This window comes from Rhinatrema bivittatum, chromosome 6, assembly GCF_901001135.1.
Source record: "Rhinatrema bivittatum chromosome 6, aRhiBiv1.1, whole genome shotgun sequence".
NCBI lineage: Eukaryota > Metazoa > Chordata > Amphibia > Gymnophiona > Rhinatrematidae > Rhinatrema > Rhinatrema bivittatum.
Window position 1 is genome coordinate 26,693,507 of NC_042620.1, and position 26,624 is coordinate 26,720,130.

General features: G+C 42.9%; 1 protein-coding gene across 4 annotated transcripts in view; it reads left to right on the forward strand.

The window, feature by feature from the left end:
- The window catches only part of EPB41L5 (erythrocyte membrane protein band 4.1 like 5), a 327,612-nt gene that overhangs the window by 4,499 nt on the left and 296,489 nt on the right, over positions 1–26,624 (forward strand). For 2 of the 4 annotated variants that reach the window (XM_029605155.1, XM_029605158.1), the window contains exon 1: positions 4,997–5,176. The exons of 1 other annotated variant lie outside the window; for it this stretch is intronic. In XM_029605155.1, the coding sequence (XP_029461015.1) occupies positions 4,997–5,176 (180 nt within the window). Of the gene's footprint in view, positions 1–4,864; positions 5,177–26,624 lie in introns of those variants that run through there. One more of the 4 variants, XM_029605154.1, reaches the window with a different exon arrangement.

The window sequence follows — 26,624 nt, forward strand, 5'->3', positions numbered from 1 at the left end:
ATCGGTGCCGGGGGTCTGCAACAGTCTTGACTAGTCCTGATGCCAGGCACCGATCCACCTCAAGGGTCCAAAGAACATCTGTGTACCTCTCCTTCTTCCCAGTTGGTCTTGGCATTGACAATGTTTGAAGAGGAGCTGGAGCATCAAGTTCAACTAGTAATTGACCGGGCGCTGCAGGGTTTCGATCCTATGGTACTAATGGCATTGGACCCAGTGCCACTCATCCTTGTACCGCTTCTGGAGAAGCTAAACGTGCTCATCGGTGCATTACCAACCCAGCTGTTGTCAGTTTCTAGGATAACTTCAGTGCCCAGTGGGGCACCAAGGCTTCCCTTTACTGATATGGTGGTAGTAGCTGGTTTCTCCTCGGAGGAAGCTCCACCAAGGCTGGTGGAGATGCCAAGGCCTACCACCCCCCATCCAGTTCTACTGGTGCCTGCACCTCTGGATGTAGACCGAGCACCTAGGGACCCATCCCCTGTCACCTGCAGTGAGGATGAGGAACCCTGTGACCCCTGGGGGGATGATTGTCCTCTTCAGAGGGCCTCCCTTCAGAGGAGTGAAGTCTCTGCCTGAGGATTTGACCTTTTGTAGGGTTTGTGAGGGTGATTGTGGACGCCTTCCTATTTCAGTTATTGATGGAGAGTATGCCAGGCACAGAATGCTTGAGATCCTCCAGTTCTTGAAGCCTCCTAAGGAGATTGTGGTGAACCTGGTACATGAGATCCTTAAGGAGTTGCTGCTGAAGATATGGGAGCACACCCTCAGAGTGCCTCCTGTCTATAAGGCATTCAGGGTTTACCTCTTCCAGAAGGCTGATGGATTCGATAAGCATCAGCTGCCCCACCAGCTGGTGGTGGTCAAATCCACCCTCAAGAGGACCAAGCACACTCAGACTCATTTCTCGGCACCCCTGGGGAAGGACCATAGAGCGATGGATGCTCTTGGGAGGAAAATATTTCAAGGTGCCATGCTTATTGCTTGCATAGTCGCCTATCAGCTCTATATGAGCCAGTACTCACGGGACATCTTTAAGGAGGTGGCTGAGCAGCTGCCTTACCAGCAGCAGGACACTCTCATGTTGCTGGTGCATAAGGGACTGGAGTGCGGAAAACACTAGTTCCATGCGACCTACGATGTTTTGGAGATGGCATTGAGAGTCTGCAACAGGAATCAGTGATAACAGAATGACTTGGCTGTGGGCCTCAGATCTCTGACCAGAGGTACAGGAACAACTCCATGACATGCTGTGTACTGGAGAGAATCTCTTCAGAGAGGGTGAGGGATACTGTGGCCCAACTTCGGGACCACCATGAAACTCTTTGCCAGTACCCTGGACCCATCCTCATCCAGGAGGCCGGGACCAAGAAAGTCTTTCTTTCACCAAAGAAAGTACTATCTTCTGCCCCCTCACTCCCGTCAACCCCATCAGGGCTCCCATGGCTGTCCCAGGCAGCAGAGATCCCCCAAACCCCAGCCGGCTCCTCAGTCAGCTCTGGGGATGGGGTTTTGACTGGGCCGCAGGGAGTGTAAGTCAGTTGCTCGTACCTGGGATGATGGACCCTCCGGTCGGGAGCAGGCTGCAATTCTTTCTGAACCAGTGGCCCAGTATAACCTTGGACTAGTGGGCTCTGTCCATTATCCATCAAGGGTACCAATTGAATTTATTGGGTGTCTTGCGAAATTGCCCTCCATGCCTATATTGGGGGCTGGTAGCACATCAGGAGGTACCTCTAGTAGAGATCTTCTCCCTCTTAATGGCCACAATGATCGAGCCCATACCACTAGGGCAGAGATTTCTACTCCAGGTACTTCCTGATTCCAAAGAGAACAGGAGTATTGCGTCCCATCCTAGACCTAAGGGCTTTGAAACAAGTTTCTAAGAAAAGTTCAAGATAGTTTCCCTGGGCATCTTGATCCCCCTTTTCAAAAAGGGGACTGGCTATGCTCCCTCGAACTAAAGGGGACACACACTCATTGAGATCTTCCCTGGTCATAGGAAGTATCTCTGATTTGTGTTGGGAAATCAGCACTTCCAGTACTGGGAATTGCCGTTCAGGCTCATGTCCACCCCACAGGTTTCCACAAAATGCCTGGCCATGGTGGTGGCATACCTCCGCAAGCTGAGAGTGCATGTTTTCCCGTATCTGGACAATTGGCTGATCAAGAGCACATCTCAGGCTGGGGCCATCAGGAACATGTGCTTGACCATTCAGGTGTTGGAGTCACTAAGGTTCTTTCTCAACTACCCAAAGTCCCAACTCATCCATCAGCTCAATTAGACTTCATAGGAGCCCTGCTAGACATGGCTCAGGCCAAGGCCTTTCTACCTCGCCAGAAGGCAGTCATCTTGATGGCCATTGTGGAAGACATTCAGCAGAGCAGCAGGTGTCAGCCTGGCACATGTTGAGGCTGTTGGGCCATATGGCTGCAACTGTCCACGTTACTCCATTTGCATGTCTACACATGTGCAGAGCCCATTGGACCCTGAGATCGCAGTGGTGCCAGGCCATTCAGAGCCTCCAGATTGTATCTGAGTCACCCCAACTCTTTGGACTCATTGTTCTTGTGGCGGGTACTTTCAAATCTGGAACAGGGGATCCTTTTTTTTTTTTGTCTCCCTACTCAAATTGTACTAACCATGGTTGCATATCCACCCTAGATTGGGGAGCTTTTATAGATGGGCTCGGTATCCAGGGTCTCTGGTCCACTCAGGAATGCTCTTGTCAAATCAACTTCCTGGAGCTTCGGGCGATCAGGTATGCGCTATAAGCTTTCAGAGATTGGCTATCCAACAAAGTTGTCCTGATCCAGACCAACACCGGGTAGTCCTGTGGTATGTCGTCAAGCAGGGAGACATGGGATATTACCTCCTGTGTCAGGAAGCAGTCCAGATATGATCGTGGGCCCTGTACAGTGGATAGTGTTTAGGGCCACATACCTGGCCGGGATGGAGCAGATAAGCTGAGTAGTCTTAAGACCCCATGAGTGGTCCCTTGACTAAGGAGTAGCAAATCGGATATTCTGCCTCTGGGGGGGAGCCCGTCATTGGGGCATGGGTTTTCTGTATACGTATCCTCTGATTCCCTTAAATGGAAAAAAATGTCTTGAAGCTTTGCGTGGACAGAGACTATGATTCTCATAGCTCCTCATTGGCTGAGACAGGTCTGGTTTACATTCCTATGGGAGTTGTCTATCCGGAGACCGATCAGTCTGGGAATTTCCCCAGATCTCATCATGCAACACCAATGCAGGCTGCGGCATTCCAACTTTCAGACCCTGTTGCTTACAGCCTGGCTTGTTGAGAGATTAATTCTGCAGCTGCTTGATGTTTCAGAGGATGTGTCTCTGGTCTTGGTGGCTTCTAGAAAGCTTTCCACTAGAAAGCCGAAGGGACGGAAGAGGTGGTTTTCCTTGTGCTATGAGCAGAAGGCCCTAGATCCATTCTCCTGCCCCACACAAAACTGCTTGACTACCTTCTACACCTTTCGGAAGCTGTCTTGAAAACCAACTCCGTTAAGAGTTCATCATGGTGCAGTTGGCGCATACCAGCAAGGTGTAGAATGGTATACCCATCTCTTTACAGCCTATGGTTTTGTTTCATGCAGGGCCTGCTTCAATTGAAGTCTTACCTAAGGCCTCCAGCTGTGTCTTGAGACTTTAATGTGGTATTGGCTCAGCTGATGAAAGCTCCTTTTGAACCGCTGAGTTTCTATGACCTGAAGTATCTGACCCGGTAGGTCATATTTTTGGTGGTGTGCAGGGTCAGCGTGCTCTAGGCCTTAGTGATTTATCCACCTTTTATATTAAATTTTATTATGACAGGGTGGTCTTGCATACATACCCTAAAGTTCCTGCCTAAGGTTGTGAGAGTTCCATCTTAACCAGTCAATCATCCTTCCAATATCTTTTCCCAGGCCTCATTCACACCAAGGCAAACGAGCACTGCACGGTTTGAACTGCAAGCGAGCTTTAGCCTTCCATCTGGAGTGGACAGAAGCCCATAGATGGATCTCCCAACTTTTTATTTATTTTGTCAAGAATATGTTGGGCGTTGCCACTATCCAGTTGCATAGCAGTTTGCATCACCTTCTGTTATGCCCAGGCTGGACTGCATCTTGGGGGTCATGTCCAGGCTCATTCTGTCAGTCGTGGCAGCATTGGTGAACCATTTGCGAGCAGTTCCTATAGAGGAGATCTGCAAAGTGGAATTCTCTTCACACATTCACATCTCAATACTTTTGGATAGGGATGGCCAATGTGACAATAGTTCGACCAGTCTGTCCTTCGGAACCTGTTTGAGGTGTAGAACCTATCTCTCCCACCTAGGGCCTGTTTGGGTTCAGGCTGTCTCCCCCGGTGGTGGTGTGCCCATTGGCACCTGGTGGGGTGTCTGGTCCCCTTTTGTGTTGGGGAGCAACCTATAGCTAGGGATTCACCCATGTGTGAGGGCTACCATTCTGCTTGTCCTCCGAGAACACCTGTTACATGTAAGCAACTCTGCATTTACAGTTAGTGTATACTTGGGAAGAAAACATACTTTTTACCTCTGTTTCAAGCTTAAATTTTGTTGACCGTTACTTTTCTCTTGTTCAGGTGAAGATCACTTTAATTTACTACTTTGTCTTAACGAATCATGTCAACCTCTGAGTTATTGGGTTAGAGGATTACTTTTATGATAGATGAATTCTAAGCAAAAGAAGTTTTGCTGTTGACTCATGATGGCTTATCTTTATCACTTTTCCAGTAACAGCCATAGAAATCTTGTCTTGTAGCAGGTGTGGGGTTTTTTTTGTTTTTAAACTTTTGCTTGCATGCTTTAGTTGAAGTAGATTTAATAAAGATTTTAAATCCCTTGTTTCAGGTTCTTCAATTGCTGTTGGAAGTGACAGTTTCAAAAGGATTGGTGTTTTTCTACAAGGCCTGGTTTTTGTTTTTGTTTTTTGTTTTTTTTCCCTGAGCCCCACCACTGGTGTGGTGGTTTTTAGAGTATAAGATGTTGAGTTTCTTCCGGCGTACTCTGGGGCGCCGCTCAATGCGCAGGCAGGTGGAGAAGGAGCGCCTGCGAGAGGCCCAGAGAGCCGCAACACATATTCCTGCAGCTGGGGATGCAAGATCAGTCATCACATGCAGAATCTCCTTGCTGGATGGAACTGATGTTAGCGTGGATCTGCCGGTAAGTAGCTGGAGGTGGGTGCACAGTTGGGAGTATGCAGGCTCCTGTCCTGCAATATTCTTGAACCTTGAGTGGCTAAGTGTCTAGTAGTATTTGGCTGCTGCTGTTCTCATAGTGCAGGAAAGGTTATCGGGTTGGTTTGATGGGGATGTTTGTGTTTAGTTTGCTCAGATATATTTGCAGATTAGGTGCCTTTGTATCATTGAAACAACTTGGTAGCCCTTCAGGCCCTCTGACCTGGACATACTGCATAATATAAATGAACTCAGAAAGGTCCTTTCAACTATTGAAGGGCTGCTGTGCATAAAACTGCAGTGTGTGTGTGTGTGTGTGTGTGTTTTTTCTTTAGTTTTACATACCAGCTAGGTTATTTGCTCTTTGGTGGTGAGGACCCCCATTGAGTTCATTTGTTATAACATATTAAACTTTGCATTGTCCTTCATCTTTAGTGGGAAACGAAGGGTTTTAAAATTTAATTTATACTTCCTAAATACCAGTAGACTTGGTTTTAGTTTTGAGTCTGTGGGCAGCATAAATTCTTGAAACTGAACAAGCTGAATTCTTTTTAGGTCTAGGTAGAGAACAGTTGTAATTCACAGGCTTGATTCAGTACAGATATACAGGTCATGCACGTACAGTGGTACTTATATGACCCATCAGCAAGTAGTGTGTCAAAAAGTAGGTGATATGGGGAGGATGTGACTCTTTCAATGCCATCAGTAGCCTAACCTGAGAGCTCCAGCTATGGGTAATCCTCCGAAATATCTCAGACATCTGTGTATTAATGCTCATTACACCATTATATCTCTACTGCACGAAGTTTGCTGATGTCAACTAAGCAAAAATCAGTGGACTTTCTGCAATTCTCTTATCATAAAACTGAAATTAGCCACAAGATGGCACCTCCAAGAATAGCGGAGGCTGAAATAAAAGCGGACATGGCAGACTTAGGCCAGTGTGTGGATGGCCAAACTGATTTGGCTCAACTGTGTTCAGATCACAAAGCACTGCAAATGGACTTTCTCTTTAGCAGATAAGCTCAAAGATTTTGAAAATCGAACCTGCTGTAGCAACTTACGATTTTAGAGGGGTGCTGGAGAGCCCTGAGTATCAGGATTGTGAATCTGAAGCCATAAAGATTTATAGGAGCATTCTAGCATCTGCTATGGCTCCTGAAGATATCACAGCAATAAAAATCAAATTGGATTGGGCACATCAGTCCTTGGGGCCAAGGTTGGATAATAAGCCCCGCGACATTGTGGTACGGTTCCACAGTTTTGTGATTAAAGAAAAGGTGTATAATGCAGCTCGCAAACAACCCAGCCATGAGATTTCCATCTTCAACGATTTTTCACAGGTGACTGACTTTACGGAAAAGGCAGGCGTTCTGGCCAGTTACAGCGCAACTCCGCAAAGAGAGCATTAAACACCTGTGGCTATATCCTTTTGGGATCTTATTCTCCATTAGAAGCATATCCCAGAGAAATTCTTTAAAAGTAAAGATCTAATGTTTTGTAGTCAAAAAGTGTTTATATTTCCAGACGTCTCAAAACCTACTCAGGTTCGAAGGAGACGGTTTCTGGAATTGAGAAGTAAAACTCAGGAAATTGGTGTGTCGTTTCATTTGAAGTATCCCTCTAAATGTCATGTAAATTTCCAGGGTGTAAAGTTTATTTTTAATGAGCCATCCCATTTAGAGAATTTTATAAAGGATAAAAAGTCTAGAGAATGATTTAGATACATCAGCAGTATTAGCCCCAGAAAATGTAAAAGTAGTTGATTATTTAGAATATTATTTGACTAGTAGGCCCCCCCTCATTATTAGTTCTCAGCTAGAAATATTTGTATGGATTATGAGACAAGGTGTGTTAAGTTTTTGAATATATATTTTCTTGCTGAGTTTTTTTTATATGATGATGAAATGGTTATGGATGTAATGTTGAAAAAGGATTAATAAAGAGAATTTAAAAAAAAAAAAAAAAAAAAAAAAGAATATCCCACTGGGTTAAAACAGTTGCTAAGGCACCAAAGAGCCAGCTATCGGCCTCCCAAAAAGAAGAATCTTTGAGATGGCAACGAGTTGGGAAGGAAGACTGGCGACTGAGAAGTAATTCCAAAAGCTCATCAACATCTAGAGATGCCACCTAACACACTTTTTTTTTTCTTTTTTTTGGATACTAGGTCTTTAGTTACCTGAACAATTGAGACTTGATGGCTTTCATTTATTTAATTGAGAATGCATATTCTTGATATACACTGATCTTTTATAGCCTGAGATGGTATTTGACTTTTTTTTTTCAATCTGTGCTTGTCCAACGATGGGTGGGGGACCCAATGACATGGTTGATATTTTTTCTTCTAACTTTCACTGATCTGCATTTTTTCAGGCAGATCATGAAGGGTGTGGGGAAGTGGGAGATATTCTCGATCTAGGCCTTTGTAAGAATAAGTCAGAAGAGTGGATGTCATATTTTGGGGTTTCCTGCTTAGTCTTTTTGGCCTGTAGGGAAATCTGGTGGTGTTTTAGAGCCTCTTGGGTCTATCAGGTATGTAATTTTCCCTTTTTTCTGTTGTCATGGCTATCTTTAAAATATTTTCTCTAAATGTAAAGAGCTTTAACTCAGGTCGCAAGAGATGACTTTTCTATAATCTGCGGCATACACATGTATCAATCGCTTTAGTATACGAAACGCACTTGTTGCGCTCTACTGATTTTCCTTCATATTATTGGGAAGCACGTTCAAGAGATGGTAAATATATGGGGGTGGAAATTTTTTTCATAAAGATTTTATATTTGAATTCCAGGGGTGTTATAGGGATCCAGGAGGCAGATTTATTCTTGTAACAATTAAAGTGGAAAGATTTATACCTTGGTCTCTGTTTATTCCCGTAATTCACAGCAGAACCCCTTTTTTCAAGGTTTAAATCATGTTTTGAGAGAGAAATCTGTTCAATAATTTTGGGGGGAATTTTAATGTTCATCTGAAACCTGTTAGATTCCTGCTCTGGCAATCTCAGTGATATTCAGGGAGGGTGACATAAGAACATAAGAAAAACAGCAAGGTAGCCAATAGCAAGGTAGCCAATAGCACATTTAAGACTAATCAGAGAAAATTCTTTTTCACTCAACGCACAATAAAGCTCTGGAATTTGTTGCCAGGGGATGTGGTTAGTGCAGTTGGTGTAGCTGGGTTTAAAAAAGGTTTGGATAAGTTCTTGGAGGAGATGTGCATTAATGGCTATTAATCAAATATTTTAAGCTTGTAAAAGTTTAACCCGCTAATTGTTTTAAAATACGAAAACGTTTAATGGTTTATTGTTTCTGTTCAATGTTCCTTGTAAAAAGCCCCGGTCGGACATCACAGACCAGGGCAACTTATCGTTTCATGTAAACCGGATTGATTTGTATTGTATACAGGAATTCCGGTATATAAAAATTAAAAATAAATAAACATTCTTAGGGAATAGCCACTGCTATTAATTGCATTAGTAGCATGGGTTCTTCTTAGTGTTTGGGTAATTGCCAGGTTCTTGTGGCCTGGTTTGGCCTCTGGAAACAGGATGCTGGGCTTGATGGATCCTTGGTCTGACCCAGCATGGCAATTTCTTATGTTCTTATTTTTATATTACGATTGCTGACCAAGTGGTACCTCTAACTAAGATGTTTAATAGTTTGAGAAGAGTGGTCCCTCTCTCCCCCTTCTAATGTTGCTGGCATTACGATTTTAGTTAAACCAGGTAGAGATCCCACCTTATGTGGGTCTTACCGCCCCATATCGTTACTAAATTTGGACCTAAAATTACTTGCCAAGGTTTTGGCAGATAGAATTTAATCTATCATGGCCACCACTATTCATCCAGGTCAATCTAGTTTAGTTTTGTTAGAGGCTGTATGGCTTCCGATAATGTGTACAAGATAATGGACACCATTTGGTGGGAATGTAAACAGAACCCATTTTTACTGCTGGCTATAGATGCTGAAAAAGCTTTTGATTTGGTTCATTGGCCTTTTCTCTTTAAAACTTTAGCTGTATAAGCTGTACGATCACCTTTGTGTTTGCATTAGTCAATGGGGGTTATTCTGAGATGCTAGTTATAGGCAGGGTTGTCCCCTATTGCCTTTGCTTTTTGCTATTGTTTTTTAGAACCTTTTGCTACCAAGTTTCGAGCAAATCCTTGTAGTCATGGAGTCATTGTGGGGGATTTGTTTTCTAAAATGTCCCTATTTGTGGCCGATGTCTTGTTTACATTTTCCCAACCTGTAGAATCTTAGAACTACTGTAAAGGAAATTGGCTAAATTTAGTGCATTAATTGGGAGAAATCTAAAATTCTACATTTTACCACTTCAACAGATCAGGTAAAATTACTAAAGTCCCAATTTCCATTTAAATGGTCTGCTCACCAAATCAAATATTTGGGCATATATTGGACATCCTCAAGATCTTTTTCAGCTAAATTACCCACCATTAATGGCCCACATCTATAAAGATCTAGAGGAATGGAAAGGTATTGTATTTCTTGGTTAGTAGGCAGAATAGCAGTCATTAAGATGAGTTTTCCCAGTTAAATTATTTGTTTCAAACTTTTCAGTTTGCAGTTCTTGTTTCCTATTTAAAATGTTGGCAAAAGCGAATCCGTCAATTCATATGGCAGGGAAGAACCTCCCCAGGGTTGCCAAGCGTCTTATTTCAAACTAAGGCTCAGGGGGGATTGGGCATCCCTAATCTAATATGGTATCATGTGGCCTCCCATTTTAAGGTAATAATAGATTAGCTTAGTATATTTATTTTTTTTATGCCGTGGGTCATTTTGGAACAGGAACTCATTGGCAGGATGCCTCTAAAGCGATGACTTGGCAACCCAAGAAGACATGGAGACTGTTAAATGTGGTCCCTCCCTCCGTGTCACAAACCTTGAGGGTTTGGCATACTTGGAAAATCCTATTGACAGGAAATAGGGATTTTTATTTCAGTACATTATTTAATACTGTTACCTTTCCTCCGGGTTTTGCTACACAATCCTTCAACTTATGGAAAAAAAAGGGGATTTATCGTGTTGAACATATTTGGGGGACCTATGGAATTTTAAGCTTTCTTGAATTGTAAATGGATTTTTGACATTCCTGACACTGAGTTTTTTGCAGATTAGATATTTTTCTTTTGGGGACTGGGTCTTAAGACACAGATATCCATGTTTGAAACAAAGTTGAGAAAGGGTTGTCTTAATGTTATATTCTTTGAAATAAAGATCTCCCAACTAAATCATGGTAGGTTCAGGCGTGGGAGCATGATCTGGGGACGACAATGTTTGAGGAGGATTGGAAAACTATTTTAGAATATTGGTAAGGGGTTTATTTCTGCTAATTTAATAGTAAACAGATATAAATGACTTTTAAGATGGTACTATACACTGGTCAAGCTGTACAGTTTATCCTTAGAGCTTCTCACAGGTGTTGGAAGGGCTGTGGGGAACCTGGTTCCTTTTTCCACTTATGGTGGGAATGCACCTTTAGCCAAAAGTAATGGCAGGAGATTTTGTTGGATGCAGGACATTGTCTCTAACTTTCCATCTACTTCCTATCAGTGCTTTATTGAATGTTATGGGGGCTCCAACCAAAATTGCTCAACATTGGAAATCCTCTTGTGTGCCATCGCTTCAGGAATTATTTCCTCAGGTGAGCTTTTTGTTTCGTGTGCATAGTATTATAGCTTATCAGTATCATAATTTAGCAACATTTAATAAAATTTGGTCTCCATATGTAAAATCACTTGAGGGTAATTCTTTGCATCATGGTGATGGGGGTACATAATAGATCTTGTAATTTGGTTTATATGACCTTCAGCTGTTCCCCGTTTATATCCCTGGATTCTGAAATTATGGCATCTTTACACTTCATTTTAACTTAATTTAATCTGGTTTCTTTTTAGTTTAACATCATATAATTTTACTTATCTGGCTTGTCTAATAGAGCAATGATCGTACCTTTGAGAAAATTTGGCCTAGAACTGATATGTTACACTGTTTGATAGTTGGTGGAAGGGGGACTATATAATTGGGGAAGGAGGAAAAAGTATTAAAGGCAATATTAGAAATATCTGTTTAGCTATATTATTGTTACATTTATTTTTATAGTTCAGTATGCATTAGTGACTGTAGCATCTTTTGTTTGTCTTGAATAAACAATGTTAATACTGCTTGCCATATCACCTTTTTTCTATTATCATTGCTTTTCCTTCCCCACCTCCCTTCCATCATCCTTTTCTTTGTCTCTTACCATCTCTAGTCTCAATTTATTCTGCCAGTCCTATCACAGTACCTACACAAAAGCTGTCACTGCTGTTTATAGTGAAGTTACTATTGAGTGCTATTTCTGAAGTCCCCTCTTCTCCCCCCCCCCCCCCCCCCTTGGTTCAGTGGCATAGCACTGTTGCTATCGTGAGCAAAACTCACGGGGCACTACTTTAATAGTACTGTAAAGCAAAAAGATGTTGCGAGACTAGCATGTGACCAGCTCTCGCGCTGAAGCCAGGTCGGCAGGCACAAATGATCTTATGGTGTTTGTCAAGGTCTGTTTGTGCTGACCTTGTTGGCACAGCTTGCTGTGCATAATTGTGAAACGTGATAGATTGTCATCTTGCCTGGTTTTCCTTTGAAAATATTCAGTTTCCAATTAAACACTGAGCTTCACACTTAAAGGGGAACTTCATTAGGATAGGGTTAAAAGGTCTGTGTAATTTATCTCTTTCAGCATTGACCCCCCTGCCCCACCACCTCACCAAAATGGGTGCTTCACATGTTGTACCCATCTGCTGGCCAAGGTCATGAAAAAAGCAAAGGGAGCCCAGGAGCTCACAGGCCATGTAATGAATGCTCAAGAAATTCCCCTAAAAGCATAGGGTATTTTCCAGCCCTAACTGGGGAACATCTCAGTTTTTAAAACACTTATCAGTTCCTCCTTACCTGAGTAAGGTCAGTCTTCCCTCTGAAAGATATATTTAAAGTTTTGGTATGGGTAGAAAATCCTACCATTTAAAATGTGCTCTGATTTGTGTTTCTAGTGTCCTCCAGTTCTCTGGTTATTTGGTTAAAAACAAACAAAAAAGTCATTGCTAATTAAGATCTCAAGTTATGTATGGTTTTTTGCTTTTTAAATCTAGCCAGAAGAATTCTACTGAGTGCTGGAGTGATGCTTTGTAGGAGGTTTCATGGTGCCTTAACTAAATTACTCTGGCCAGCAGTAAAAAAGCTGTGATAAGTGGTGGGATTTACTGTCTCACTGGCTGAAGGGAGTTGGGGAGGCCAATGTTATATGTACTGGGCAGATTGTTACTTGAGTATTTGAAAGCATCTGGATGTACAATAAGAGGTGGATTCCATCTGAATCCCATTTCTCACAGCCACTACTGAAATACCAGTTTTGCACAGTGACAGCGTCAGAACAAGTGGCCCCAGCATGGCGCAGTTTTCAGTATCTGACTTTTGATCTCGTAATAAATATTGGGGTTCCATTTGAATGTTTAAAATGAGGGTCAGTAAACAAGTTGTGAGTCCTTCTTGTTGGACTAACTTACATATCATCTGTAATGAGCTTTGCACATAGGTATTGTGGAGTAGTGTAAAGGCACAAGAAGTCATTTATGGCTAGGTATGGGGTGTGATTAGTGGGTATTGCTGTCCTAAAAGAGGCATTTATTTTCAAGCTTCCATTAATGATCCTTATACAGGAATACATGATCGTGTTTTACCGTAGGAGCTGCATCGAGAGGGACCCACAAAGATAGTTTAACATCTGTGTAAAGAGCAGAATTGATGATCAGAAGTGGCCAAGACAGCATAATGCAAACAAAGGAGCTCATATATGGTAATTCACTTAAGTTACAGCTTATAATGTTGTCAAGGTGTCCTACAACAGTAAGAATAAATAAGCACAGTAATAATACAAGCTACAGTAAAACTGTAAAACTCGAGGGTTTCCCAATTATGTCAAACTTGATACTTAACAAGCAAGCATAGTATAAAGAGGCTCAAAATCAGAGATTCACATAGGATGCCTACTGGGCCGAGGAAATAAGGCATTTAAAAAGACTGCCAAAGAAATGGTGCTAAAATTGATAGCCAATATGGGTAAATCATGTAGTTTGGCTGTTTTTTTTCCAAACCTATCAAAAATGTTGATTACAATGCAGGTTTAAAGCTGACCTAAAAGGGGACCAGAGAGAAATGTAAAACGGTTACTGATACAAAAGTGGACCTAAAATAAACATGAAAGTCGAGGAGCCTTCAGATTGCAGGAACAGATGAAAATAAAAGGGAACTTCAAAGGAAAGAGCCATTCGATTTCTGAGGCCAGCGGGTATTAGGAAACAGAGCTCAAAAATACAACATTTTTTCTCCTTATTAGATGTGTAGAGAAGTCGCCATCCCTGCTAGGGAGGGGGCATTGCTCGATTACAAAAAAAAAAAACTTATCTGGGATAGTGTAAGAATGTTTCTGCCAAAGGGAAACGAGGGGGCTTCCATGAAATCCAGTTATAGGCAAGAACGATGTTTAATTATCTGAGTTTTTAGTGCGTGGATGGACTTTTCTACATAAATAAGAGCGGGGGCATAAAATAATGTAAATCTCAACCTCTGAAGAACAGTCAGATGTTTCAGAAGATTTTTTTTCCCCGGTGCTGACAGCAATAAGGAAAGAGGGCAGGTGAACAGTAGTGACATGGATGATGACCGTATTTTGAGTGAGTTGGAAGGGGAACACTCAGTTCAGAAGGAACCAGAGTATCTCATAGACTCCAACCCCGTACAAAATGCAAATCTTGGTGAAAAGATTTTTTGTGTGTGATATAAATGGATCCCAAGATATTGTGCCTTAGCTTTACTGAAGTATGTAAACTTCCCCAAAAACAATTTTTAAATCCAAGCAAATCATGATTAAAATCTTTAAAAAGCTCAACTTTGAAAATACCTTCAAGTTAATGTAGGGAAAATACAGCAGCAAAACCTTTTTACTTTTTTCTCTGCATTTGATTTTTCAAGATGGCCCCTGAAAGCTATGTGATAAAATGTTGGTCAGTTTAACTGCTTTGTCCAATTGAACACTCCCTCATTCCTGATGAACAGACGTGAGGGATGGTGGTGTTTTTTTCCTTTATAGTTAGAGGGATTGCTTTGCCAAACACCCCATATGCAATGGAAAGTATCGGAAGAGGAATGGGAGACTGAGGACTGTTTCCTGAAGATAGCAGACTTTGACATGTCATTTGGATCTATATACAGACGACAACCAACAAGGACTGAATTACATAGTCTGGGTAAACAAATAGGCATGGGTGTAGCTTGCTTATTGCGGCAGTTACTACCCCTAACTAACGGGTCGATACAGTAAGGCCGCGTTAGAGTGCGGCAGTGCCGGGCGCACCCTCGTTTGCCCCACGCACTGTTCTGATCACATACCGCTCGATACTCTATTTAAATTGCTTGCAAATGCAAGCCGCGTATGCAAAGCGTTAGGGGAAGCATTAGGCCCGCGCAACCCATTTTACTGTATAGGCGCTTAATACAGCGCCTATACAGTATCCTGGGTGCGCTGGTACCTGTGCGGGGGGGGGAGGAACGCTGCAAGCCGGATGGAGCCCTAGCTGTTGTACTGCTGTTGCCGAGCCAGGAGAACCGGGACCTGCGCGGGGGGGACCGCTGCGAGCCGCTTTCACCGCCGGCTGCCCCCTCCGGAGGGCGGCAGAGAAGGGAAGGGGGCTGAAAAGCAACAAAAGGTAAGAAAATATTCAGTCGCTTCGGGAGGAGGGGATTTTAGGTTTTTAGAGGTTTTTTTTGAGGGGAAAGTTTGCAGTCTACCATTACCTCTGCATTAAGAGGCAGGGGTAAGGGTAGGCGGTAAGTTAGCAGGTTAAACGCGGGGCAAAATGGCAGGGTAAAATAGCGATAGTCGGGGCGCGCGTTACTGTATGGGAGGGAATAGCTAATTCGATTGCTTACATCTGATATACATGCCGCGTGCGGAAGGGGTTACCCGGGGATTTAGAGGCGGTAAGGATGGGTTAAAGGGGATAGTGTATCGCAGGAATGGCTAACGCGGCCGGAAAGTGAGTAGAAAGCGGGTTAGGAGCGGGGTAACCGCGGCCCCACTTTACTGTATCGAGCTGTAAGCTAGATATTTCACTTAGATGCAGTTCCAACACGGCTCTCTACATTAATGGTGGGGATGGAAGGCAAATAGAACCAAAAGGTTACTAAGAGCCATGAGAAAAAAAAAAGTGCAAAACTTGCTGGGCAGACTGGATGGGCCGTTTGGTCGTCTTCTGCCGTCATTTCTATGTTTCTCTGTTTCTATTTCACCTTAACTCTCATGGCTCCCTCCCAATGCCATTTTTCATGTGGGATACTGAACCACCATCATGCTGTTTGTGGAGGGTCATTAGATACAGTAGTGGGATATGTCTTGACAATGGTCCTTCCCTTCTTTGGTGTGTGTTGGGGGTGATTTTTATACTGCAGTAATGGAAAAAGCAGCACTTTAGCCAGTTCCTAGTTCATGGAGGGTACAATGCTCCTGTCAGGGTATAGAGCGCTACCCACTCGTAAGCAGAGAAACAGAACACTTGAGAAGTGAGGCATCAGACTTGAGTGCTGAGGAAACTCAGCTCACCTATGGTGGTGCATGATGACTTCTTACATCCAGCAGGGATTGGAGAGCAGTCATATGTTCACATCTTAAAAGGCATTTAACTTAATTTCTTTATTTTTACTGCTTTGTGCAATATTTTGATTATGTTGCAGTCCACCTGCTGACCTGAGCATAGGCCAGGGCATCTCAAACCTATTTTGGGGCCCCCTCAGCTAGTCTATTTCAGGATATCCCCAATGAATGTCAAAAGAAACTTGTATGTACTTGGTGCCACTTAAGACCCTCTTGTTTAGAAAAAGCTGAGGTTGCGGGAGTTTGGGAGTTTGTCTTTGACTGCAGTCTGTGCAGCAGCTCTTAATGATTCTTTCTAGGTGGTGTTTACCCATTTATGAAGGCTTGCTTTGTCTAGTTTCTCTGAGATTGTGAAATGAGCTATATTTTAAAAATCTTAACATTTTTGAACTGAGTGTCAGAGACAGGATTGTGAAAGCTGAAACTCTTGACAGCTCCATGGGATGATACCATTTGAGGCTTGCTCCCAGTGTGCAGAATGGGGAAAAGGCAGCAAAATGATCGGTGCTACTGGGGGATGTAGAGAGAACAGATGGACCAGACAAGTTCGATCTCCAGCAGGTACTAATAGCACTAAGAAATCACAAGAGGTTGAGCTAGCACCAAGTGAGGAGAATACTTAGTGTCCATCTTCAACTAGCAATAACACCCTTGGCAGTAGGTGTTTTAATCATATGGTAGTTGCCCTGATAGAGCAACATTTCATAGATGGTAGATAAGGACCAATTGGCCCATCCAAGCTGCTTATTCTTTCCCATATACATTGCTCTAGATAAGGGTATTTCCCAGCTTTCAGCCACCTATGGATGTCGTTCCTTGTCACTGTCCATTATATAGTCTTCCTCTGCTATCCAGACCCCCCCCCCCCCCCCATTCTCTCTGTCCCTGATGTGTCTAGTTCAATTTCTCAACCCTATTTTTAGCTATTGTTAAGGCTATATTTCCCCATGCAAAAAAAAAAAAAGTGCGCCCAAGACACATTTTTACTTGCCAAAATTAACACCGGCCCAGAGCAGGTGTTACTTTTAGGGCTCCTCCGGCTTAATATTGTGGTGATATTAAGTCGGAGAAACTACAAAATTATAATATCATGGGGGGAGGGGGGAAGGGTGCTATGGTCAGGTTAGGAAAAGAGACGCTCAATTTTAGAGTGTCTGTTTTTTCCTAACCTGTGCACAGCCATCGGTTAGGAAAATGGACACTTGTCTATTTTCCTAAGTGGCTGATAGCCACTTCTCCTGGGCACCTACTGCCGAGGAGGCATTAGGGTCACGCAATTTCCCCTAGCGCCTCCTCTTTACCATGGCAGCCCTTTTGCATTGGACGCCCCGGAGAGGTGGATCGGAGCGGGTGCTCAAATCATGAGCACCCCTTTAACGTGCGCCGATATTGCATCATCCTGTAAGTGTTCTCTCCCTTCTCAAGTATGGGTGCAAGAGAGGGTCCTTCCAGTCTTTTTGCATCAAATGTCACTTATGATTTTTCACCCGCCGGTGAGAGGTGGGTACGTGTGCAACTGGTGCAAAGAGCTCCTGGCTCTTAGAGAATGAGTTTGATTTCTAGAGGCTAGAGTGGCAGACCTGGAGGAACTGAACAAAACAGAGGTTTATAGATGAGACCTTCATGGACACAGTAGCTAAGTTCCAACTCCAATCTGGCAGCCCTGGTGCTATTGGAGGAGGAAAGTCTCCTGATCGGAGAGCATCATCCTGGTGCAGTAGGAAGTGATCCTTTAGCAAGGATCTGCTCTCCAGTTGATGCCTTGTCCTTTGGCACAGAGGATGTTTCCTAGGGCTACTACCCAGTAGGGAAAAGTTAGGTCTGCTGTTATAGTTGGTGATTACATTATTAGAAATGTAGATAGCTAGGTGGCTCGTAGTCAAGAGGACTGTCTGGTACAAAGGTGGCAGACCTCATGCTTCACCTGTGGACATATTAAAGGTGATGCATACAGGGAAAATTAACCCATGCTGTAGTTAGTTACACAATGTTAGGTTCCATATTAGGAGTTTCCATTCAGGAAAAAGATCTCTAGGCATCATAGTAATACATTGAAATTGGCTCAGTGTACTGCAGTGGTAAAAAAAAAAAAAAAAAAAAAAAAGTTGGTAATTAGGAAGAAAATGGTGAATAAAATAGGAAAATGTCATAATGTCTCTTATTGCTCCATGGTGAGACCGTACCTTGAGTACTGTGTGCAGTTCTGGTTGTGCATCTCAAAAAAGAGATATAATTGCACTAGAGAGGGTACAGAGAAGGTTGATTATAATGATAAAGGGGTTGAAACAGCTCCCCTGTGAGGAAAGGCTAAAAAGGTAGGGGCTGTTCAGCTTGGAGAAGAGAAGCTGAGGGGGGGAATATGAAAGTCCATAAAATCATGAGAAAACTAGAACAGATAAATGTGAATCTGTTAATAATAGGACAAAAGAGTTCTCCAAGAAGTTAGCAAGTAGCATATTTAAAACAAATCAGAATTTTTTTTTACTCAGTGCGCAATTAAGCTCTGGAATTCATTGCTAGAGGTTGTGGTTAGGGCAGTTAGTGTAGCTGGGTTTAAAAATGGTTTGGATAAGTTCCTGGAAGAAAAGTCCATAAACTGCTATTAGTCAAGTTAACTTAGGGAATAGTCACTGCTATAACTGGCATTAGTAATATGGGATCTGCTTAATGCTTGGGTACTTGCCAGGTACTTGTAGCCTGGATTGGCCACTGTTGGAGACAGGAAGCTGGGCTTGATGGACCCTTGGTCTGACCCAGTATGGCAACTTCTTATCTAAGCCCAGATCCAAATGGCTCCTGACAGAGGAAGGGATCAGAACACAGATCCCCACTACAGGACCAGCCTCCAGAATTTTTTTTTTTCTTTTTAAACACATACAGTGATAGCTATTTAAAGTGGAGGTCCTTCAAAAACAGGTTTTTTAATTAATTTCTGATAAGAGTACCTCTTAGGTAGTTTTAAAGTGAATCTGTTTTCTCCCAACATTTCCCTTGTGTTGCTCTCTTTCAGTAATTTCCTAAAGTTGTGCTTGACTTCATCTCTGGAGCTTTTTTTTTGCCCATGGTGTCGAAGGATTTTGAAGTGTTTCTAGCCAAACTCCATGCCATGATGCCGCTGTGATCCAGCCCTAACTTTCAGACTTCCTTCCTGGTTCATTTTTCGTATGCAGTTTGAAAAACCAGGGCTGTAGGTCTCTCACAACGACTAATTTGGCAGCTGAGATAAATCATTTGGGCTGGAGCGAGCAAATCTGCATTCTGGTAGAATAGGAATCATTTGTTTTGTTAGGTATCAGAGGAGTGGCAGCTGTGTAGAAAAGTCACTTATTATGCAAAGCAGCTATTGGATCTGGGTAGGGGTCACATGAGACAATTTACCTCTCCCTTCTCCTCCTCCCCCCTCCCCCCTTTCAGATCCACTGAATTCAATCCCTGTAAATATTTATCTTGAGCTTGACTGGGCATAAGGACAGCGCTGTGACTTCTCAGCCTTTTAACTCTTTCTCTGCTGTGATAAAGGGAGTGATGCCTATTAGACAACAAAAAGGCCTTTTGTGTTTTTCCCTGCCCCCCTCTCCCCCCCCCCCCCCCCCCTCCAAACTTAGGATACTCTTGGGGCTATTGTAAGGACTCCAGGCATTGAGGCCATGCAGGTCTCATTGGGGGGGTTTTAACATTCGTGTGTTTCCTACTTTGCTCAGAGCCACAGTGTTCCTAATTAATGGCCAAGGCCAGGTTTCCGCCTACTCTGTGCTGCCCTTGCTTTCTCCTGCAAGAACTGCTGTGTGGTGGTGGTGGGGTTATTTTTGGTTTTTTTGTTTATTTTTTGTAATGGACTGTAGAAAGATGCTGCTCTGTTCATTTGAGCTGCAGAGTTTTCTGTGGTGCTGGTCTTCTAGCAGAAGAGAGCGTAATGCAGGCTTTATTCAGCACTGACTTCTGGACCCTCAACTACATTTGCTTGTTAGAATAAGCAAATAGTGCAAATGTAATGTATTCTGAGACCCTAGGCATGCCAGTACACCTCATGAATATTTGTTGTGGGCATCCTGCAAATCAGATCTGATTGGTCCCAAGGTAAGCTTGCTGGGAAATGCTGAACTGATAATGTGCTCACTGTGAATGAGGTGGTGATAAACAGATGTGCAGGTCTCTTACTTTTTTTTTCCTACGCCTTTTGTATTAAGCCTCCTCCCTCCCCCCCCAAACTGAGAAACTTGCATAATGCTTTGTCAGCCATTGGAAAGCCCTGAACTGGCTTGGCTTGGCCCAGTAACCTGGAGCTAAGTGGTTAATGTGCCTCACAGTAGCTCTTGTTGTTTTTCAGATATGTAATCAATTTATTTGGAAAATATTGGATAAGGAGCTGGTTTTTGTGTGTGAGGCTGGAGTTACCTGTTCCAGGCTGCTGGACTTGCATGGTTGCCCTTCTGTAAGATCGTTTTTTTACCAAAAATCTTGGTGTCACAGATGATGGTGCTCATTCACATTACTGTGATCCATTATGAAGGCGCCTGCTGCGACAACTCGTAAGGCCCTATTAGGAGATAAGATTCTGTTGGTTGGAAAACAGCAGCAGGAATTTTTGAAAGATTTCTGCTCCCTAGTAAAGCCAACCCTTGCTGTTTTTGCTTCCAGTCTGCCTCCTTAAGGAGAGAGCAGGGGCTTATAAGTACAGCCGCCACTATGCTTTCCAGTTTTCTTCCAGACCCTTCTCACCGTGGAGAGACTGAAGCATGCAATAACCAGCTTCATGTGGCTGAATGTGCAGGATCCGCGCTCTGAAGCTATGTCCAGTCTGCTCAGCTTCATCATCTGTACCAGGAGCTGTGCGTGACTTTGGCTGGACTCCCAACCTCCCTCTTAGGCCCTCAGCAACTGATCCCTTAGTTCCCTTAAGGCAGGTGCGAGCCTGTTTTGCCTATAGTCGGGGCCATGGACACTCACTTATTTGGCTCAAGGAGATTGTTTTTCTGCTTTCTTTTAAGATCTCCTCCTTCCTTTTCCAGCACTTTCAAAATGTTGGCACATTTACTATTTTATCCCTGAGTATTGCAGAATAAAGGTCTTTCTCTCCTGTGTACATCATGACTACCTTTCTGGCCGTAATAAATTTGATTATATCCTAACCTATCCCAGTGCTTGGGGGATCCTGGATGGCCGACTGAGCAAGACGTATGTGAGATGCTTTCATCGGGCAGTAATTTCCTTGGTATGCCTCACTCTGGCAGGAAGCATTGGGCCAGGGAACGCGAGGCTTTGCCTTCTTTCCCAATTTTCCTCAAGTCCTGGGCCCGATGGATGCCCATGTGTGGCGGGGATCCTTTAACCCAGGAGTTGGCTTGCTGGAGGACCGTCGGGAGGAAGTTAATATGATGCCCTCCCTGAGCTCCAGAGATCTCTGTCCCCTGGTGCAACGGCTTGTCCCAGTTAATCCCATTGAGGCAAGATCCTCCCATGTGTTATCTAGACTGGCATCACTCGATATAGAAGAGGACAGCCAGCCATGTTTTGGAGTTGGGAAAGCATCCGGGAAAGTCCTGGTGCTTTCTGAAGCCTCTGGGAACCCCCGTGGACATTGCTAGCAGCGCTGCTTTCGGCAGTTGGTAGAAGAAACTTCTGCAATATCTGGAACATCGATGCCTGAGTTGGTAAGGCCTGCTTCCATTACATTGGAAACTACCTGGGAGGCGATACAAACTTTGAATAATAATATAGCTAAACAGATTAATCCTCTAGTAATTTTTTATAGGCTTGTTGGATAAGCATTTGAAAACTGTGGAAAATGGAGTCTCCGTGAATAAAAATTCCTGTTTAAATCTAAAAATGGAAATTTGGAAATATTTCTGCTGTACAACAATCTATAATAAAGGAAATATAGGCTGGAACAGTTGGAAAAACAAATGTGAGGGAGGAATCTTTGTATTTTCTGAAAGACGTGTGGAAGAAATATTTACCGGTAATTGAAGCGCTTAAAACTCCTGAGTAAACTTTGCATTTGGTTTCAAGAGTATATTTTTATTATTTATTTATTTATTTTAAATTTTTATATACCGGAATTCCTGTATGCAATACAAATCAGTCCGGTTTACAAGTAACGAAAGAGGTTGCCCTGGTCTGGGAAGTTAGACCTGGGTTTTTTTACATAGAACATGGAACAATAACAATAAACCATTGAACATTATTACAAGTAACATAGAATGTAACAATAGCATTTAACAGATTTAACCTTTTTTTACAAAGAACTTTAGAAGCGAATATGGTCTGCAGTAGACGGTTATATAAAGGTGAATAATGACTGTTAGAATTGCGAATAAGCAAGTACGGTATGAAAATTAAGTGGCAAGGTGTTGGTGACACCCTGCAATGGTTGGATCTGAAAGTCAGGAGGAGGTGCCTATTGGAAAGCTTGCCTGAAGAGCCAGGTTTTTAACCTTTTTTTGAACTCTAGTAGATTGGGTTCGAGTCGAAGGTCTGGTGGGAGCGCATTCCATTGGTGTGGTCCCGCAGTGGAGAGTGCTCTTTTTCTTAGTGTTGATTTGGCAGGAGCTGCGGCTAACGTGCCTTTGTAGGCGCTTCTGATGGGTCTGGAAGATAAGTGTGGACGAAGTTGGGTTTGTAGAGATATAGGTGCGACGTTATGAATTGCTTTATGAATGATGGTTAATGTTTTATATAGGATTCTCTGTTTGATGGGTAGCCAGTGGAGGTTGCTCAAGATGGGGGTAATATGGTCTCTTCTCTTCGTGTTGGTTAGGATTCTGGCTGCGGCATTTTGTACTATTTGTAGGGGTTTGATGCTGTTGGAGGGGAGGCCAAGTAAGATTGAGTGCAGTAATCAAGTTTCGAAAAAATAATGGATTGAAGAACGAGGCGAAAGTCATTAAAGTGAAGGAGTGGCTTTAGTTTCTTTAGGACCTGTAGTTTAAAGAAGCAGTCCCTGGTGGTTGTGTTTATGAATTTTTTTAGGTTAAGTTGATTGTCCAGCCATGCTCCAAGATTCCTGACGTCAGCAGAGAGCTCAATGTTTAAAGATGTGGTTTGTGTCAGGTTAGGTGTGTGGGTGTTCGGGTTGTGTGAAATCAGTAGCAACTCTGTTTTGCTGGAGTTTAGAATCAGGTTCAGGCTGGAGAGTACTTGTTTAATTGGTTGAAGACAATTCTCCCAGTAGGCGAAGGTTTTTTGAATAGATTCTGTGATAGGGATGAGGATCTGGATGTCGTCTGCATAGAGGTAATGAGTAAGTTTGAGCTGTGATAGCAGATGGCAGAGGGGGAGGAGGTAGACGTTGAACAGGGTGGGAGAGAGGGAAGAACCTTGAGGTACACCTTGGTCTGATAGGATGGGGTTAGAATCCTTGTTATTAATTCTGACCTGGTAAAACCTGTTTGATAGGAATGATTTGAACCAACTGAGAGCTGTGCCTTTAATTCCTATGTTTGATAGTTGTTCTATGAGTTGTGAGTGATTTACCGTGTCTAACGCTGAGGATAGGTCTAGTAGGACCAGTAAGAATGATTGTTTTTTCTCCAGGTTCAAAAGTAAATTATCAGTGAGAGAAAGCAAAAGTGACTCTGTGCTTAGTGATTTTCGAAAACCATATTGTGCAGGGGAGAGAATGTTGTATTCCTCGAGATAATCGGAAAGTTGTTTATTTACGGCTTTTTCCATCAATTTGGAGATCAGGGGCAGGTTTGCAATGGGTCTGAAGTTAGCTGGGTCCGTTAGTGATGCATTTGGTTTTTTCAGTAGGGGTTTGATGATTGCAAGTTTTAGTTGGTTAGGAACTGTGCCCATGGCCAAAGAGGTGTTGATGATTTCTGCAATAGGTTTTGTGACGGTGCTAGGGATGGCAGTGAGCAGATTAGTAGGGAGTGGGTCCGATGGATGTGCAGATGGTTTAATTTTTTTAAGTAAATTTTCAATCTCCATGGCGGATGTGGGCTCGAATGACTCTAGTCTAGAATTCAGAGTGGGTTGGTATGAGCTATGAGGTATTGGTAGAGTTTGATGGGTTGTGAGGCAACTAGTAAGGTTTGAGATTTTTGTTTTATTTATTTATTTATTTAAAATTTTTATATACCGGCATTCATGTTGCAAACACATCATGCCGGTTTACATATAACAGGGGTGTACAATGAACAGTTGAATAACCTATTAGTGTAGAAGGAAGCAGTTACAAATAACAAGGTAATAGAACTGGGAGAAGAGAAGAAAAGGGAGAGAATTAGGTATAGGTATTTACATTAGTAATAACATTTTTACATGTGGAAGTGGTAGATCTGGTTGAATAGAATTAATCGGTGTCCGGGAACGCTTTTTTAAATAGCCAGGTCTTAAGTCTCTTCCTGAAGGTTGGGAGGCTGGGCTCCTGTCTTAGGTCCGGTGGGATGGAGTTCCACAGAAGGGGGCCGGCTGTTGAAAAGGCCCGATCTCTCAAGGTAATGTGTCTGGTAGTTTTGGCTGGGGGCACTTGAAGAGATCCTCTGAGTGCGTCTCTTGTTGGTCTGGAGGAGTTATAAATTTGGAATGGGACTTGTAAGTCGAGTGGGGTGTGTTGATGGATGGTTTTGTATATTATGGAAAGAGATTTGTAGAGGATTCTAAGTGAACAGGCAACCAGTGGAGATCTTTTAGGATGGAGATATATGATCCCTCCTTCTGGAATTTGTCAGTAATCTTGCCGCAGCGTTTTGTAACATCTGAAGGGGTTTAGTGTAGGAGGAAGGAAGGCCCAGAAGGATAGAGTTACAGTAATCGATCTTAGAAAAAATGATAGCTTGTAGAATGGTTCTGAAATCCTGAGTGTGGAAGAGTGGTCTAATTCTTTTTAGAACTTGGAGTTTGTGGAAACAGTCCTTGGTGGTTCTGTTGATGGAAGTAGGTGGCTAATTCGTTGGCCTTGCTGAGCGCTAGTTGGTCTGGAATGGATGGTGGTGGCGGTTTGGTGAGAGATGATATGTAAGAGAATAACGCTTTAGAGTCGAAGATGAAGTTATGAATTCTTTTTGCATAGAAGTCCTTTTTTGTTTTGTGTATGGCGTTTCTGTAGGTGTTAAGGGTGGCTTTGTAGTCCAGTCTGGATGTGGGTGTAGGGTTGATTCTCCAGCTTTGTTCTTTGTTTCGTAATTTTTGTTTTAGGGCTTTTAGTTCCGGGGAGAACCATGGTTTTCTGTTGTCTCGTGCCGATTGGATTACTTTTGAGGAGGTTGGACAGAGTTGATCCGCTATTTTGTTCGTGAGTTTGATCCATGAGGTGGTGGCTGTGTTGGCGTCTGAGAGGTCTATTTGTTTGAGATCTTTGGAGCAGTGTTCTGTGAGTAACTCCAGAGAGCATGGTTTCCTGAAATGAATGGTGGTTTTGGAGATGTTTGGAGGGTGGTGAGATTTTCATTTTGAGGGTTGTGTCTATGATCTGATGGTCTGACCAGGGGATTGGTGTGCAGGTGGGATTGGTGTGGATGGACCAGCTATCGTTGATAAATATGAGGTCTAATGTATGACCTGCTTTGTGGGTGGGCCCGCTGATTATTTGTGAGAATCCAAGGTGACTGAGGGAGGAAAGGAAGGTTTCGCAGTTAGTAGATTGAGGGATGGAGTCCACGTGAATGTTGAAGTCTCCCAGTATGATGGTTGGTTTGTCTGAGTTTAGGTGTTTGGCTATCATCTCTATTAGAGGGGAGGGGTTAGCCTCTAGAGTTCCTGGTGTGGCGTAGATGAGGAAAATTTGTAGATGTTGAGATTTGAATATGGAGCATTCAAGATTTGAAGTGGCGTATGATAGTTGTAGGGTTATGCCCAGTTGTTTTTTTGCAGCAAGTAGAATTCCTCCTCCTTTCTTTTTTGGTCTAGGTATTGAGAAGAGGTCGAAGGATTGTGTAGGTAATTGGTTAGTTAATGATATGTCCGTGGGTTTTAACCAAGTTTCTGTTATTGCACATATGTCAGGGTTGTTGTCAATGAGGTAATCATTGAGAAGGTGCATTTTTTTGGAAAGTGACTGTGCATTGAATAAGGTTAAAGTGAATAATGAGAGGCCTAGAAGTTGTGTAATGGGAGATGTCATGATGTTGATGAGTCTTTGTTGTCTGGGTGTCTGAATGGGGTCTGGTGGAGAGTTATTTCTGGGTTTTCTCTTGAGTATGGGGATGGAGTGGCGGTGTGTCATTGTATGCTGATTTGCTAGTGTTATAAAAGGAAGGTCTGAGACCGGTTACGTTCAGAATCTGCTAGGATGGAAGCTGGAACTTGTGGAGTGGATGCTGGAATAGCTGGAGTGGATGCTGGAACTTGTGGAGTGGAGACTATTATATTCCAGTGTTTCAAAAAGCTCTTCCAGATCAGAAGGGGTTTCAAGTGCTTTCTCCAACTGATACAACCCAGATTAATCTTACTAATATCTTGGAGACTACCCAGAAGGATTTGATTTCACCAGCAACACTTACTGTTTCCTTCTTATTGGAATCTGATCGTGAATGGATATTGAAGATGTTTTTCCGTCATCGCTTGGCTACATTTTTGGATTTCAAAGTTTGCATATACCCAGATCTGGCCAGGCAAACCCGAAAGGAAAAAAAAAGCTGTTCTTAATATTAAGGCCTAGGGTACTAGAAATAGGAGGTTTTTACCTTTGAAATTTCCATGTAAATGTAGAATAAAATATCAAAGTTTCTAATTTTCTTCTCACCCTCACGATTTGCATTTTTTTAAATCTGATAAAGCACCACCTGTTT